The 19,007-nt window shown below is 36.3% G+C and overlaps 1 protein-coding gene and 1 long non-coding RNA gene across 23 annotated transcripts in view; one reads left to right on the forward strand and one right to left on the reverse strand.

Moving 5' to 3' along the window:
• LOC125960816 (uncharacterized) overlaps window positions 1-19,007 on the reverse strand; it is a 999,117-nt gene that overhangs the window by 494,493 nt on the left and 485,617 nt on the right. The gene's annotated exons all lie outside the window — the stretch shown is intronic.
• NRXN1 (neurexin 1) overlaps window positions 1-19,007 on the forward strand; it is a 1,124,566-nt gene that overhangs the window by 492,381 nt on the left and 613,178 nt on the right. For all 21 annotated transcript variants that reach the window (XM_049695935.1, XM_049695948.1, XM_049695934.1 and 18 more), the window contains 2 exons: window positions 6,335-6,773; window positions 18,148-18,531. In XM_049695935.1, the coding sequence (XP_049551892.1) occupies window positions 6,335-6,773; window positions 18,148-18,531 (823 nt within the window). The remainder of the gene's footprint in view (window positions 1-6,334; window positions 6,774-18,147; window positions 18,532-19,007) is intronic.

A 19,007-nucleotide genomic window follows, 5' to 3' on the forward strand; every position in this document is an offset into this window, starting at 1 on the left:
TTGGACTGAGCATGTGCACAGGGAAGTGATTAAAATTGCATTTTCTTCAATACCTTACCTAACAAGTACTTACCTGATTAAATTGAAAGTGTGGGGTTTGAAAAATCATTTCAAAATAATAAATAAGTTAATGTTAGGGATGAAAGTTGTGATGCAGTTTATGTCCTTTTCCCAGCTGCTTCTTATCTAGGTCATGGCAAAACAAATGCCATTACTTCCTACTTGCCTGAGTGGTCCTTATACTGTTCACTTACTGGCTAACTCATGGTTGTATTTTGAAATGAGCACACTGCTTTAAGTAGATGGTACATGGACAGATCACAGATAGGAAAAAAGAAGAATTAAATTTGGATATTTGAAATATTCTGACTTTTTCTTAATAGAATAAAAGCATTAAGTGCATTTAAAACAAATAAAAAGTAAAACTAAAACAATCTCCTTCAATTAATTCTTAAACCTCCTGGACTTTTAGAATATAGTCTGTCCTCCCTATCTGTGGGTTCTGCATCCACAGATTTAACCAACCAAGAATGGAAAATACTCAGGGAAAAAAAAATACCAGAAAGTTCCAAAAAGCAAAACTTGAATTTGCCATGCACTGGCAACTTTTTGCATAGCATTTACATTGTATCAGGTATTACAAGTAATCTAGAGATGATTTAAAGTATATGGGAGGATGTATGTAAGTTATATGCAAATACTATGCCATTTTATATGAGACTTGAGCACCTGCGGATTTTGATATGGGGTAAAGCGGGAGTGTCCTGCCACAGATACCGAGGGAGGACGGTGCGTCTACATATGTATACATATTTGTATATATAATATCCTAAATGACATACCTGTTTAAAACGACATTATAGTCCTAGAAACAGAGAAATAAGCCCCTCTGCCTAAACTGGGCTTGAAAAGATGTTTTAATCAATAGTCACATGAAAAAATTCCTCTGCTTAATTGTGATATTTGATTCATTTAGAGAGATTTTAATCAGGACAAATGGAAAGAAAATACTGTTGTTTTTTTTTGGAACAGTCCATGTAATTTATAACAGGGTCATTCTTTTGCATGGTGGCAAATAGCTGTTTGATTGTGAATCTCCTACTTAGCAACTGTTATCAAAAACTCAGTGAAATTTCCTGCTGAGACAAAGACAAAGTTTGAAGTTAATGTCATTAGATATTCAAAAGGAGTATTAGGCACGGTCATGATGAAAGACATTCAGTGATCTCTGTACACATGTACTGATAAAATAGGATAATGTTACCTATTTCCTAGGTTGCTCGTGAGGAATAAACATATAATACGTGTAAGTATCTTGTAACATAGCCTGGCAGAAAGTAAACCCTCCATACATCGGAATTGATTCTTCTTGAAGTGTTGGGGTGGGTAGTTGTTGTTCGATGACATAAAACCCCTCTCACGAGTGAAAGTGAAACTCTCGGGATCACCAGCTTCCTGTATATATTTTCTGGCTGAGAAACCTCATCTGCAAAGAAAGCCTTCACTGTACTTCAAACTACAATAGGGCTATCAGAATAAAAAAGAAAGTCCTAATCTGCTTTGATCTCTTTGATCCTACTGTTTGCAGCTCTATTAATTACTTTAATACACTGACCAATCATCTACCATGTGCCTTGTTAGCTGTTACCCTTGTTACAACATTTAGATTGTACAACTCCATTAAGGCACTGTAAGAATGGTAATATTGTTATTCATAATGATAACAGCCACATTAATAAGAGCAACTACTATTTACTTGAGTGCTTACTCTGTGCCAGGTCCTGTTCTTAGCACTTTAACTGAACTATTATTCATTTTTTACAATAACCCTAATGTGGTAGATATTATTATCCCATTTTACAGATAATACTGAGCCTTTGCAAGGTTGAGGGACTTCTACAAAGTCACAGGATAGCAGGAGGGTGAGCTGGAGTTCTCTCTGAAAGCTGACTTGAGAACCAGATTCTTAGGTCTCACTTGTGATTGCTTCCAAGAATGAGAGAGAAAACCAAGACTCAGATTAAAAGGAGTCACTCATGTTCTCTCAGGGAGGGTCATGTCAGAGTCAAGATCTCTGCAGAGAACTCGGACTCTGACTTCAGGGATTATTTTACCACCCCTCCTACTCTCATAGTTAACATATGAAAAGTCTTGATCAATGCCTGTTAATTAATTAAATTAATTCAAGAGCCCCATTAAGGCTTCTAAGCTAAAACGTATCGATAACAACAACAACAAAGGTCCTGATCTGAGTGGCAGATATTTTCCTACTGATCTGCTTATTTCACACATACTTACCTCCTGTGGAAAGAGATTTATCTATCAGCCACCAGTTCTTCAATACCATCTGTACAAACCTTAGATAGATAGAATCCTTGAGGCATGTCTGTGTACCTGAAGATGAGGTGAACATTCTCTTTGCTGGAATACGAGTTTCAATACATCTCAGAATAGGGAACGATATCCTGGCATCAAAACCACAACTGGAAAAAGCCAGATAAAGAGAAGGAGCAATAGGGCATCTTTTACCTCTTCTCCAAATCACAGAGATTGAGGGGAAAAAAGCTCAAGGATTTATGGATTTGACATGCCTTTCCTTTTTAGATGTCTGTTTTAGAAATTAAGAAACCGAGACAGAGGTTAGGCAGCCTGACTTAGGTAAAAGCTTTGTGATTAAACTAAGTCTGTATCCAGACTACCAAACTTCTGTTCTTTAGACTACTTACTCCCCCTGCCTTTTTAGGACTATTATCAAGATCAAATAAAATACTCAGTGACTGTTTACCTCTGATTTCCAGCCTGGGCGTATAAAAACACAAACATACTACTCCTTTTCTTGCCCATTTAAGTGTGAGTGACATTTTGAAAATTCTAACAAATGTTGGAAGAAAGGGAAAAGATCATCATAGCAATGTGTGGAAATTGTATGGCAGCTAAAAGACAACAAACAAAACCCAGCAAATAAATAACAAAAAAACCCAAGACCCCTTTTATGTTTCTATTCCTTTGGGATTTATGATATAATTTCATGAAGCAAGAAGTGAAATTCAACATTTTGAATTACTCTTCAAAGAAACTGAAAATCAGTATCCACAAAGAAATATTGATTCCATAAAAAGATCCAAATGGGTGTGCAATAATATCACCAATTGTTAAGATGATAAAGTATAAGGAGGTTTGTTGAAAGTTGAAACTATTAAATAAATTACAATTTTTAACATAAATAAGAAAAAAGATATATGAATAATTATATATGATTTAAAACCATATTATCTCAGAAAGAAGCAAAAAAAAAAAAGATTTGGAGTGCTTACTGGCTACTCCTTGTTATTATAATTGAACTATATTCAGGTCATATTAAGAGTAAGTCTAACTTTAGAAAAGTAGAGTGATTATGAAATCTGGGTCAGCTGAAGTAGTTGTGTAGCTCTGAGAGCTATCAGCCTGCCTATCCAATATTGCCTTTCTGTCTTCTAGAGTTGCCTTTCAAAGAATACAAAATAAGAAACAAAAACACACTGTGCTTCTCCTCAAGATAGTTCTTCTATGAAAATTATTCTACCCCTGGAGAATTTTAAATCAGGTGTTTTTACTCTAAAAGTAGTTTACACCCCAAAAAATGAGTTTGAAGGTGATAGGTCAACTTGCCATTCGTACATAAGTTTCCACACTTTCCTAGAGAAATTAGCTAAAAATTATAGCTAGGTTATGAGATGGGTCCACAATATTGCATTCTGTTATATTTTAACTGTATTTGTAAATATTGTTATTAATAATAGTCTATAATCTGGGAACTAGGTTAAAAAAAAAGTCTATAATCTGGGAACTAGGTTAAAAAAAAAAGTTATTCAACTCTCAGCAAGTATTTATTGGGTGTCCGCTCTGTGCCAGGTACTGATCTTGTTGTAAGGTTTTTGCCTGCATAAAGCATAAATTCTAGTGGAGATTCATACTCCCTTTTTGGGGTGAGGGGGTGGTGCATGGCTCACCCTAAGTATTCTGATCTAGGGAATCCTCACGTTTCTTCTCCATCTCCCTGAACCTCACTGAATCACCAGGGAACCCGATTCACTCATGAGATTATAAATCCCTCACTGAAATTCTCACCTACAATTGCCCTAGCCCTACATGTTTTCAACTTTTTGGTAGCTGATGTGGGACTCATGAGGCAATATATCCTGCCTTATATCTACTTGCTCATGTCAGAAACATCCAATTCCATTGCTGTGGTTCTATTTCATGGTGATGTGTTAGCATTGATCAGCATTACCATCTGCATCATTTGGGTCAGAAAATACTCATTCCTGATCAATATCTATGTCAAAGGAATATCCATATATTAAAATATAAATCACCAGGAAAAAATGAAAACAAATATGCAGGTTTAGGTAGCTCGAAAATCATGGTGAGAGGTTATAAAACTTGGAAAATCATCCATGAAAAGCATTTTATCCACTACTGAAGATTCCCAAAGAAAGGCAATCCTAAATCAACTTTCACAAGGCTTAATAGCTCTTTCTCTTTTCTAGGAAGTATGTTTAAGAATTAATCTAATTCCTTTTTGTTATTGCTTGAGTTCATTTTCCCTTCTTTTGTTGTCAATAGATGCTTGTTAAATCTTTATACATATTTGTTCAAAGAATAAGGGATATGGTATTCTTTATAATAATCCTTCTTCAAGATAAAGGTAAACTGAAACACCAGGACTAGCATTGAAAAGATGTGATTTATTTAGTTGGCATAAATCATGTAAAAAAACACCAATTATATGAGTGTGCTTAATTTCTAAACATTTTCTCATAATGGATTAATTTAGAACTAATATATCTGTGGCTCCTAGATGATAATAAAGAGATGATGATATTTATTATCATGCAGTTTGATGTAGTTGATGTTTATTAAAATCTTACAATGTGCTTGGCATTGGATTGCTTACCATGTAGATTTTCTCACATGCATTTTCTTCTGTAATCATTATAACCATCCTGTAAAGTATTATGTCTCTATAAACAAAGCTCAGAGATCATACAGTTATGCAGTGCTAGAGCTGGAATTTGAGCTCAGGGAGTCTGATACTGGAGCTTGCACTCTTAATCGCTCTAAAAAATAAAGTATCCATTACCAAATCCTATCAGGAAATTAATCAGCCACACTATTGGCTCGATTGGTCATGGGTTTGGAAGAAATAACAGCTGTCTTGACCTGGTTAACTTGATACCACTAATCAGACACAGGCTTATTTTTTCCTGTTATGCAAGTATATCTTTATACATGGATAAATGAATTTAGAAACTGACAGTGTTGGCTGCTGTGAAATTTCGAGTGCCTTTGTAAAAGAATTTAGATAGTTATCTGGACATAGATAACTAATTTATCCTTAAGTCTGTATGACATATCTTTTGGAAATGTAATTATCCATGGTATGGATTTTGTAGAGAAAGGGTATGAATCTCTATGTTGAAATAGCTATGGATTTATTAAGGTGATGTGATAGCAGATGCATGATGTTGTGAGCCCTGCCAGTGGATTTGTCCAAAGTGCTATTTGGAGTCCCCCAAAAGCCCTAGGACTATTAACAAGCAATGAGAACTACCCAGCCACCTTAGATGAAGTGCCTTTGGAAATGAGGGTACAGGACAAACTTTGTTCCACATTTGTATACATTAAAAGTGAAATGGGACATTAGTAATATAGATTGAATGGATTTAGGATAAACACCAAGTTCCGGAGTTAGCTAACATTATTCAAACAGTTACTAATGCAGGGCAGGGCAAGAGAGAGCTTCTGTATCTTAGTCATATTTTATGATTTTTCTGAGAAAATTCAGCATGTTTTTTACCTCAACTTGTGATTATTTTACAAAGTTAATATGCACCATGGATATATAGACCATAGAAGAGATCCTGTATTTTAGGTTACTGGTATACAAAAGTATCTAATTTCAAATATTTTAGTGATGGCAAAACTGAAAAACCTCAGTCCTTATATTTAATAAACAAAGCATAATAGCCAACTAACAAAAGCAAATGGTTCTATACATGCTTGGAATAAGGAAAGTTCTGTGCAGATTTATTCAAGTTATTTGAGTTAACTACAGGTACTTTGTGTATGTGTGTGTGTGTGTACACATTATTTGAATGAAATTAGATTAGAATAGTTATGTTCAATAAATTGATACCTGGATTTTATTTGGCTGAAAAAGCTGTCTTATACATCCAAAGGCACTAAACATGGTATGTCTTTTCCTAATCTACTTGGAAATTACGTGAACTGATGACAAGTTCGAAACATTAAAATATGGGCCCAGTTTCTCACTGCTATCCTTTGCCTACAGGTTGTGTATAAAAATAATGATGTAAGGCTGGAATTATCTCGACTTGCCAAGCAAGGAGACCCGAAGATGAAGATTCATGGAGTGGTGGCCTTTAAATGTGAGAATGTTGCAACTTTGGACCCAATCACCTTTGAAACCCCAGAATCTTTCGTCTCTTTGCCTAAATGGAATGCAAAGAAAACAGGCTCCATATCGTTTGATTTCCGCACAACAGAGCCCAATGGCCTCATCTTATTTAGTCATGGCAAACCACGGCACCAAAAAGATGCCAAGCACCCCCAGATGATAAAGGTTGACTTCTTCGCTATTGAGATGCTGGATGGCCACCTCTACCTCCTCCTAGACATGGGGTCAGGCACAATCAAAATCAAAGCCCTGCAGAAGAAGGTGAATGATGGAGAATGGTATCACGTGGACTTCCAAAGAGACGGACGGTCAGGTAATGTATCATTTTTTATGCTGTTTATCTGCTGGAACACCACTCCTAAGGAATGAAAACCAAGACATATTAGAGAGTTCTTGCATTTCTGTCTTTAGGGTAGAGGAAATTGTTATTATTTCTGTTTCACATCGTAAAAGAATCAGAAGGAGCTAATTAATCATCATAGTTGGGCATCAAACCCCAAATGCTCAAATGGCTTCTAGAATAGCTTCTTAAATGAACATTAGATGGATAATCAAGTGCCAAATCTTGCAAGAAATTTTATCTTGAATTTGCAAATGACAAAATTCAGTGTTCTCGTGTTCCCAATTATCTCTTGTCTCATTGGATGTTTGGAGGTGCTTGAAGTGGCAAATATAAAATATGAAAAAAATTTCAATGATTCATATATAAAATCCTTAGTTTAATACAGTACACTTTTTTTATCCAAGGTGGGTCTATGGTATCAAAAACACTTTAATCAATACAGCAGGATTTCAAGGATGCAGGCAAAACTCCGCTGCCTTCCAAATAGCTTCCCTTTCTGGTGAAAGAGGTTTGGAATTCCACCAACAGGAATTCATTTCTCTGGCTTCCTTTCGCTGCACGTTTCTTTTTTCTGGAGTCGTGCATGTGAGGTGGGGGAAGGAGAGGATGTTTGTAGTGAAGACCTGAATAAATAACGTTTACTTGCTCTGAAATGTGGAAGTAGATTAGGGGGCTTAGCGAGTTCCCCCAGCCTGTTTCTGCCAGAGTTAGCAGTTAATTTGCTACTTAAGAACCTTCAGACAGAAGACTTAAAAGGAGGATGGGAACATGGACTAATCTTGTGTTTTGAAATATTAACTTATGGATGTTATCACTTGACTTGAAATACATCTAGAATAAAATTTTGAAAATGACTTTTAAGAATATATATAATTTTAGTCAGACTTTATAGCAGTTTAATTAAGTGGATATCTTTTGGAAGTTCAGAGGGGCAAAAAATACTACACTTAAGATCAATGAGGTATTTTCTAACTATATGAAGAAATACATGGTTAATGTCAAAATTTTAGTAAATGCAAAATGATATAAAAAGGAAAATAAAACCATTCATTATTCATTTGATAATGATGATTTATACCTGGATATTTCTTGCCAGTCTTAAGTGGTGGTGCAATTAATTAGTTTCCTAAGTTCCTTGGGTGACCTGTTAAAATAAGGATCAGATAAATACCTTAATCCTTAAGCCGAGGAAAATCTACTTTTGCTGTTTGAGCTCTTTAATGCATCTAAATAACCAAAAGTTTATTAACTGCCCTGTTTATTCCCTCATTGGAAAAGGCCAGAGCAGAAAATATCAACTTTAATTTACAAAGTTCAATGCTGGATGGGAAAAAGAAAGAGATGCCTTAAAAAAGTGTTATTTGCAGTAAGAAAGAAGATAAACAAAATGTGGGATTTTTGTCAGAATCCAATGGAAAGATTTAGTATGCTTGGTTGTGTTTTGATGGTAAAGTACTTTTATTCGATTATGATTTCAGATTAGTGAATTGGAACAAACAGTATAAAAACCAATGCTCATTCATTAAACCAAGTTCTGCCTTTACTAAATTGAAAAAAAAAAGAGAGCTCCTTATGTTGGCCTAGCTCAAGGGAGCTTAATGTAATTTTAATAACTGCAGCTGTTAATATTTTATATATAGTATTTTAATTAAGTTCTGTATTTGCACATTGGTTTGGTATAAAGTAGGTTTTTAAAGATTGAATGAATAAGTATACTAGCTTTTATTTTACTTAAAGGATATTTCTGAGTTAGGCTTGGTGAAATACTAAGATTTATTGCTCAGTTAAAACTAAGAAACATAGAATTTCAAGAAATAGTTTCATCCATTTTTCACATCAGTTATATTCAGAGGCTATATGAACATTACTCTTACTATAATGTGGGAAACAATGTTTATATGACAAGAGGGCAATGTGGGCTGATTTCTGACTCATAGACAATGAAGGTCATTATCTATTGATTTGCCTGGGATCCCCCTTAGCTGAATATTTAAAAACATTTAATGAGCCGTGTTATCTCCATTATTAAAGTAGAGGGAGCCCAGACGTAAGAGTTATTCCTTCTCTTATTGACCATACTAAAGTAAATAGGACTAAAAGCCATGGTCATTAATTTGATGCTAATAAATTTTGGCTGTCTTATCAGAGACAGTGTTAAAACTGTATTTGGTAGACAGACTGAATTTTTGATATTCCCCAGTTTATAAGGGGAACCCCTGTATGCCAGGGACTATATTCTTTATGTTTATATCCCAGTGCTTTCTTAGGCAATAACAGTTGCTCAATACATATTTGGTGTGAGAAAAAATAAAGAATAAAAACATGTGAATGGCTCAGTGCCAACCCACCCCAATATTCTAAAAATAGTAACATCATCATTACTCTTGAAGAATAATAGCACTCTTTTAGTTGTAAATACAACTTTTTAAAGAATAACATTACTTCCTGAAAGCAGTTTAAACAATATAGGATAATAGGTGCTGTCCTTCTTTTATGAATACATTTCCATCCTCCAAACCCAGATGTCCAAAAAAAAAATGCGGTGAGGAAGTTAAACAATTGTTAGAGAACTGTGATAAACCTCGTACAAAAATGACAACTTTGTATGAGAACAGGACTGCTGTTCCTGCTTGTTCCTGAGCTCCCTGTATCATTTAGCAAACACGTAGGTAGAAGGAACATTAATCCTGAGGGAAAGCATTCACTTCTTTCTGAGGGCTGGGATAGGCATGCTACTGAGGAGAAGGATAGTCACTCAGGATGTCCATCTTTCGGGTTACCTGCCCTTCTGTCCTTTGTTCACTAAAAGGTGGGTACCTGAGCCCTTTGTTTGATAAGAAATATTGTCTTCATCTGAATACTCTTCCAGAGCTTCATTTCCAGCACAATTAATTGTATTGGGTTATATGTCCCTTCTTCCATCCTGTGACGTGGGGAAAGAAAGAAGCACTTTCCCAAACTTTGACTACCACTGTTTGGTCTCAGTCTTTCCGTACAGTGTAGTTTCTTCCATGGCCGGCTTAGTCTATGACTGGGGCCGTGGGAGGCTAAGTGGACTAAGCCACAAGTGGCATTTTCAGATCCTGCACTAAATTGGCAAAGGAGGAACCATACCAAGTGCCAGCCTGATTTTGTGGATCAGAGTGTATGGTTTGAGTGCCACAAAAAGTGGATATGCTCCATAGATGGTATAGCTACTTAACAGAGCCAAACCCCTAAGTTACTGAGTTAATAAATATGATTGACGGGGCTCATTACTCTGCAAACTTTGCAGGACGTGCAGCTGAACATTTTCTTACCAACCCCTCCTCCCTTTCCAGGGTTCCCCTTTGCCTCTCTTTTGCTCCCAAACTCAACACAAGACAGCTTCCCAGGTATTTAACTAAAGCATGAATTGTGCTAAAATTAGGAGGAGGTTAATGACTGTTTTCTTGGGGCATGGATATTGTTTAAATTTGTGTTAAGCTATTTGGCTGAGTCAAGGGTATCCTCTCAAGTATTTTTACAGCAAACTACCAGTCATTTTTTTTTTTTTTTTTTTTTTTGCAAACCATCATTACACATTGAAATCAAAGAGAAAACTCATTATTCTTGTCAAATTCTACTTGTGTACAGCAGGGTATAGCAGATTGTATCAGCAGTTATTCATGGGTAAGCCCACATTTAACAGCTAAGAAGCCATTGAGATTTGAATTGAAGTCATAGAGTTCCAGTTTAAGAACTAGAAATTACAGAGGGAAAAGCAAAAGGCTCTCTCCCAAGTACATAATTAGAGGTTTATAGTAATCACTGTTTGATGTGAACAGCACTTTCTAGCTATCTATTACCAGCACTGATTTCTGTGTATACCATTCATGAATCTCCACTCTTACGCATTTCTACTTGAATGACCATTAGACGATTTTTCCATTTAGACCTTGATTTGAATTGGCCCTCTGATTATAAACATTCCTCCCATGCTTCTACCTAGTAGCCTGTTGCAGACATTTGAAATAACATTAAGTAAATGTATAATGCTTTATTTTGTACCCATGTCCATAAACCATTACCCATCCACGGTAAGACTAAAATACCTTATCAATAATTTATCAATTATTTGACTATGCTAATGACTAGATGGAGTCAATTTTGCATAAAGTTATTTTACATTTTATTAAATTGATCCTTATATTTATTTATTTATTCTGAATGTGTTTTAAAAGAAGATAGTCATCTGTTGCCTTCCCCTCCTGTTTAAAACATTTTCAGTTTTACATATTTTCCTCTAGTTTTTTAACATGTAAGTATATTTTATATAGTCACAATTGAAGTACAAACTTACTTTTTCAGACTATTTGGTTAATATGATGTCATAAACTCTTTTTTACTCAGAAGTACCGAAGTAACAAAAATTATTCTCTGTGAGTTGTGAAAAGAGCATCTAAGAATCAGAGCAGAGCTTTGCACAGGCACCTTAACCAGGCTTGCAGGGTTGTAGGACTCAAATGTATTGCCATATACAGTGTCTGTGGAAAAGAAAGTCACACAGACAAACATTGGCAGTACCCAGCTAAGCACTGCCCAAGGGACTTGACTACTTCACCCCCGCTACAGAGATAGAGGCAGGTCATCTTAATTGAGATGGGGGCGGGGTGTCAGAACATCCTAGGCTAATATTATTAAAGCTCCCATCATAAATGAATAAATACACATTTGGATTATAAATTGACCTCCCTAAAGAAACATTCCATATCCTGTGACAGTTAATTTCTCATGGAGAATTAATGACTTGGCCTTCTTATTTTATACATTGGTCTTATGGGCTTGGTAAATATCAAACTCTGAGAGGTGGAACCTCTCTCTCTAAATTCACTAAATCTCCTTTCCAGGCCCACCCAGCCAAGGGGCAGACCCTGGACTAGGGTGTCAGGTGCATCCTCAAGAAATAGGCATTTAGCTGACCACACCAGCCGCAGTGGCCGGTACTGTGGAGTGCGGCGTGGAAATCTGGGGAATTTCTGCAAAATAGTAGTTTAACTGCTGCAAAACACATCACTTGATTGATATTTACAACTTCCCAGCATTGTCTATGATCATTTTTAAAACTCATAGGTATACATGTATTGCTACGAGTATGTGTGTTTGTACATGTGCCTGTGCTTAATTCATGACGTGTCTGTAACGTATAAATATGTGCTGTTGGTGAAAATGTTCAGGCAGTTCAAAAAGTACACAAGTGAAAAGTTTTCCTTTGCCACACACTCCCCTAACCAATTCACTCCCACCTCCGTAGGTAAAATAATTTGGTGTTGAAAAATTCCCAGATATTTTCCTATGCACCAGCATATCTGTAAATATAATTACACATATAAAATAAATGTAGAGCTTCTTTTTTACATAAACAAGGTAACTCTTCACCAATTATTGGGTGACTTAAAAAAATACTGAGAACTTTTTCTATGCCATTCTTTGTAGTGACATCAGATATCCCTAGTTTGAATATATCAATATTAACTTAATCATTCCTCTATTGACGGACATTTAACTTTTTACTTTTGAAAAAATTTCACTGTTCTAAGCTAATTTATAATGAAAGTCTTCATATTATATCTTTATGCATATTGGTCAGAGTTTCTGTAGGATAGATTCTGGGAATTGGAATTGCTGGATTAATTGCATTTTTAATTTTAAAGATAATGACAGGTTATTTTACTAACAGACTGTTTCAGTCTACACTCTTATCTGCAGTATATGAGTTACCCTTTTCTCCTCTCTCTTGGCCTTTATTAAATAATATCAAACTTTTAAATTTTGCTCCAAGATTTATTTTGTCATATATCTGTTTAATTTCTGAAATTCCCAGCTCACAGTAATCCAGGTAAGCAAGAAACACATAGTAATAAGCAGAAAACAGAATATTAAGATTGTTTTTTGTTTTGTTTTCAAGCAAAGTTTATTCAGTCCATGTTATAAACCTAGTACATGAAATTGTTTTTAAAAAGACCGAGAAAACTAAAAAGAAAGAAAGAGTAAAGAAAAAGAAAGTAAGTAAGGAAGAAAACTATCCATTCATAATCTCACTACTCCAAAACTCCCATTATTAATATTTTGTCTTTTTTTTTTACTATCTGTTTATGGGACTTATGTATTTTGCATTTTGCATCATACCCTGCAATCAGTGCTTCATTCTGCTTTTATCACTTATATTATGCCTTTTTACTGAGTTTGGATTTGTTAATAGAATACTAAATTTGACAAGTAAATTTATAAGTTTGTGGAATCTTATTCTCTTCTGCAATGAGAGGTGAAGCAGAATTGTAGATAGATACAATTTATATTTAACTAAAATTATTTTAAGCAGTAATTTCAAAAACTTTTACTCACTGAAGAACTTTAGTGACCATCCAGTCAAGTCCTTTATTTTGCATAAGAGCCACATTGAGGCCTAATGAATCTATTATCTGGCTAAGCTCCTCAGCTAGTTAGTTGCAAAGCTAGAACATGAAAATTGGTTTCCTTTGACCAGGCAAAATCATTTCCTATTACAGCCCACTATCTTCTACCCCCTCATTTCCCAATCACTTAAACGTTTGCAGTAATTTAAAACTTGAAACCAAATTAACTTATTTTAAATCTCACCTTTTGCTTCACGTTTCTTTTCACTCCATAAACTAATCTTCTGGAAATGGAATAGCCAAGAAAAACTGGAGGAGAAAAAGGGTAGAGGCTAACAATTTATAAATACCAGATCAAATCATGAAGCTGATTTCTATTTTTATAACTGTTTTCAACAGTTTTCCCCCTTTTATGTATACTTTTACATAAAATGTGAATTTATATTATTTATGCTTATGAATATTCTTAAATAAATATTACCTTATCTATTTATCACTTTTGTTTTACCTTGCACATGCCATGAAAACAACTAGGTTTAAATGTTAAGTTAATGTGATTTCTACATTAAGATGATAGAAGTCCTATGTACACAAATATATTTATTTTTAGCTGAAATTTCATTTCTTTAAAAGCAAAATAGCACAGCAGGGTGCTTCAGATTCTTCAATACTGAAGCATGAAACACTGATCCAAGTAAGTTCCCAAATATGACTACCATCTACAAGTTATAATAGCTCAGATATAGCAGTGTTTTACATAAAATATTTGTTTCATTTGCCAGAAACTTCACATATAATTATAGTGGAAGAAGGTAAAATGTGTAAAATAATCAAGCTATGCCAAAGAGAACACATCAATATTTGCAGTTCCTGGAAAAAAGATAGAGGGATAAACCAATAATATACTCAGATTTTTGTTTTCTCTTAAATATTTATTTACATGTAGTCATACCCCAAACTTCGGAAAATGCTTATTTTCTATTGATATATACAGCTGTGGCAACTACTCGTCTTTAATGATCAATGAATAAGGTTTAAATAGTCATTTCATGTTTTCTTGGTAACCACTGCCTTTATAACTCGATTATAATGAAATAGGCACTTGAGAACCTTAATATTGAAATTTCAGTGTCCTATGTAAGTGTTAAATTGATTTAAATGGATTCAGTGATTCTATGATGAGTCCTTTGCTTAGGTGAAAATGTCCTTTGATTTCATGTCAAGAATAAAATCATTAAGGAATTAGGGATTCAAATCCCTTACCAGAAATATTAGTATTTCAGGATATTTGCACATGTGTAGGCTAAAATATCAATCTCTATTTGAGTTTGACTAAGTAATAAAATATAATTATTATTTCAAATAAATTTTTACTCTTTGAATCTTCAAAATATAAAAATAATCATTTCTGTTCCCATTCAAGTACTGCCCTTTCCCTTTTTTGCCATCCCTTTTATAAAGATTTTCTAACATATAAGTGAATTGGCAAAGCATCTAGAGCATACGTGTAGCTGATTTTTGGTCATGGTTGTTCCATTCTATTATGTTTGTTTGCAGAATATTACAGTCAATAATATCTAATACATGCGTTTGCTCGTTGAGACTCCATACCTTGAATCTGGGGCCAAATTAATGAGCTAATTCCTCTTGAAGTTGAAGTTAGGATTATATTTCTTTTGCTTCCTCTCCCACCTTTCGTGGCTTCTTCTTCCCATGAGAACTTTAAAACCGTCTCTCAAAGGGATGAAAAGGAGCTATGAGAAAAACAACCTTATCCTTTATGATAGTACCCTCTCAGTGTTTTTTGAACTATAGGTTACAGCCTGCTAGTTGGTTCTGAAATCAGGTTGGTGGGTCATGTCTAGCATTTGTATTAATAAACTTATCTAATAAGAAAACATTATTTGAGTGCCTCAGAGGTAGTAGAGTTAAATACTTTCCTGTTAAACCGTTACTTCAGTGTGTGTGTGTATGTGTATGTGTGTGCATGTGTGTGTGTATGTATGTGTGTGCACTGGGCTACATGTAAACCACATGAAACCTGTGGATTAACTTCAGGTGTTGTGATCAGAAAGCTCTAATCTAATCACAAAGTTATAGTGAATATCTTACCCTGGCCACAACGAGCACATTCATAGAGACATATCTGAACTTAGATACTTCGTTCAGAGCAGGCACTAACGCACCATAAATAAAAACTACAAGACCTGGTCACCCCATTCTGTCAGACAAACTCTTAATAGATGAGTATCTGAAACACTGGGCAGCAGATTTGCCCCGAGAGTATAGGCACACTGAATATGGAAACTCCAGAGTGTACCGAGCTCTGCAAACTATGCAGAGGACACGGAGTTGAGTGTTATGCAAGCCACCGGATGCCCTCGTCTCAGGAATCCTCCAAGTATCCTTAGTGTCAGAATTATAACACCACAAATAAGGACAAGACAGTTTTTCCAAGTGTTTTCCCCTCCCTGAGCTAAATCAAGCTTGTTCCATGAATAAAAAGGCATATGGGAAAAATTGCATATTTTAAAGATATATCCCCACTCTTGTAAAACTTTGTCATTGTTCACTTGCTCTGTGTCTCCTATCTGTTGTCTCTGAATGTGACGTATTCATTTCTAGGAAGTCTTCTTGAACTAATTGGAAAACAGGAGCTGGCATCTCGCTCTCTTTTTTCTTAAAAACCTAAAAGTCACTGTGTTCATTGCATACAACACTTTGCTTTCCACATTTTTTTTTTTTTAATGTCCACCTTACCTTTTGTCATTAACACTTAACTCTTTCTCATCATTTTCTAACTTACAGTAGCTGCTGCAGAGGTTAGGGGTCATCTCAACTCACTTCTTAGGGCATTTTGAACAGTTAAAAATGCGTGTAATGAAATTCTATTTAGAAAAGTGTCACCATTCTCTCTCAAAATTATATATTTAATTTCCCCTAAATGATTTTTAAAATATTTTTCTAAGTGGGATTTTCCCGTTCCTGTACGTTCCTAAATGAATTTTCTTCTAGACACTTGCACAAATGTGAACAGTAAAAACAAGCACTTTGTCATTTTCCCCTTTTGCTGCCTCCTTCCAGAATCCTTATTATACCCCCCTCTTTGGAAGGCCAAAATAGCAATGCCTTTGAGTGTTTCTCCCCTAGGAGCTTTTTCCATTTCTTTCTGTGGAAGTCTAGAGAGACAAATGTCTCCTTAATGACTTGGCCGGCGCATGGTCTCCGTCAGCGGCTTCCATGCCCTTCTCCCTCACAAAGACAGATCCCATTACACTGCCCATATCGAGGAGCACCCCTCTGCTGGGATTTGGGAGTCTCCTGGGAACAATGCAGGGCCTGGCAGCCCTGTTTGCTTAGATGCACATTTCACGTTCACCACAGGCCATAGTTCCATTTGGAGTGGGCCTTCGCTAGTTGGCGAAAGAACTAAAATGCATCTTCCTGTCCACCCTCTACACACACTACCCTTTCCCTTCCCTTTCTGTCTCTACCTCTGTACCCCATCTTCTGTCTTCAGGCCTCTCCCATGTTGTCTGCACTCTAAATCCCTGAGGCTTCTAATCCACTTTCTCTTGTTAGACTCTACGTCCCTAGTCGCTTTATGGTCTAGACCTGAGAAAGAAATCTGGGATAATCTGGAAATGGGTCAGTGTGGTGTCCTTTTCGGGTATCATATTTGCATTTTTACAAAGATCTTTCTGAAGGTAGAATATTAGTGGAATTTTGAGTAATCTGGTGGTACAGGATGAAAGTTTTGATCAGGAAAATGCCTGCTGTCTTTCTTTTTTCTTCTTTTAATGGATTCCATAAATATATAATTTTTTCTGTGATCCTCAAATAATCCCATGTGACTGTCTACCTCTTCATCCTATGCTTAAGGCTAGGATTTCCATGTGTTTATAAACTAATAGAGTTATTTTCCCCTCACATTGGAGTGAGGAAGAAAAAACAACTTGTCAATAAGTAAGTAATTAGTTTGTTTTTTTTAGATAAGTAAGTAACTAGTAAGTAACTAGTTTGTTTTTTTAAAAAAGATAGTAAACACCCAATTTGACTTGGTTCTTGTGATGAATCATGATAGACAGCATTTATGTAGTGCTTACTACAAACCAGACACTTTACCTGTATGATTTTATTTAGCACTCATATGAGGTAGGTCATATTACTGTGCCCATATTATGAATGAGTAAACTGAGACCATAGAGGCTAAGCAATAGATTCATACAGCTGAGTGTGATGAAGTCAGGTTTTGACCTAGATAATCTGTCAATGTGTTGTGTACAATAAAAACAATGAAGCCAGTTAAGGATGGGGGCACAACACAACCTTTCATTGGTTTGCAGATGCATACCTGCTTTGAAAATGAACACTAACCAAAGAGAGTCTGACTTTATTCCAGAGAGTGATGTAGAATGCCAATTTCTCCTTCTTTCTTTCTCTTTCCCTCTCCCTCTCCTTCTCCCTCCTGTCTCCCACCCCTCCCTCCCCTCCCACCCTCCCCTCCCTCCCCTTCCACCCTTCCTTTCTTTCCTTCTTGGCTGGACTGTTAGAGAGTGGAAAGAATGCCATTTTCTCTTCCCTCCCTTACTCCCTCCCTCCCTCCTTTTCCCTTCTTCCTTCCTTCCTTCCTTCCTCCCTTCCTCCCTCCCTCCCTCCCTCCCTCCCTTCCTTCCTTTTTCCCCTGAACTCTTAGAGGCTGACAGACACTCTTTCTTGTCTGTATACTTTGGTTTTCATTCCCAAAGTGAAATAGAACCATTTAAATGACAGTTTGCCTTATTCTTAAAGTTATTTAATTCCACATATTTCTGTTCATTTCCCTAGGAAGTACACCAGGAATAGAAAGAAAAATAAGAAATGTCTGCCCTCAAGGAGTTCACCCTCAGGCAGATGGAGGAGAGAAAGTGTGATATTCAGAACAGGTTGCACGCTGTAAAGACCTGTGTGCTCTCTTGTCTTTGCAACAGGTACCATTTCTGTCAACACTCTGCGCACGCCCTACACTGCTCCTGGCGAGAGTGAGATTCTGGACCTGGATGACGAGTTGTACCTGGGGGGCTTGCCAGAAAATAAGGCCGGCCTCATCTTCCCCACCGAGGTGTGGACTGCGCTGCTCAACTATGGCTACGTGGGCTGCATAAGAGATTTGTTCATTGACGGCCAGAGCAAAGATATCCGGCAAATGGCTGAAGTTCAAAGTACTGCTGGAGTGAAGCCGTCCTGCTCCAGGGAAACAGCAAAACCGTGCCTTAGCAACCCTTGCAAAAACAGCGGCATGTGCAGGGATGGGTGGAACAGATATGTCTGCGATTGTTCCGGAACAGGCTATCTTGGCAGGTCCTGCGAGAGAGGTAAGCTTCCAAAATCCAAGCTGCTGACTCCCCTGAGCTGAAAAGCGTATTCAGCGTGGACCTCAAACTTTAAATGACCATTGAAACATAACGTATGCTCTGCGGAAGTAAACTCTCTGCAAGCTGTGCAGCCACACCTGACGTGTGTTACTGATGAGTCCTTAATGATTTTCAAAGGGCCTGATTCTGGGAAGACACAGCTTTTTAAGTGTATTGCAGGGATAAATAAAGAGTTGGGTCTTTTGGATCCTCTAGGGTATGGGCCTAAGACGTATCAAAGACAATCACTGTCTCTCTTGCCCAGTTTTTAATTTCAAGACACTAGAAAGTAAGAAAAGGAATGAATTAGACATCCTTTTGGCATCTAGTGCTAATATCTATGTCAAAAATAGCGTTCGAAGCAAGCTAGGCTGTGAGTTGCAGCTTCCCTGACACTATCGCCTGAGCCTGTCATTTCACTTTAGTGGACCTTCTCA

This window comes from Orcinus orca, chromosome 13 (genome assembly GCF_937001465.1).
Source record: "Orcinus orca chromosome 13, mOrcOrc1.1, whole genome shotgun sequence".
NCBI lineage: Eukaryota > Metazoa > Chordata > Mammalia > Artiodactyla > Delphinidae > Orcinus > Orcinus orca.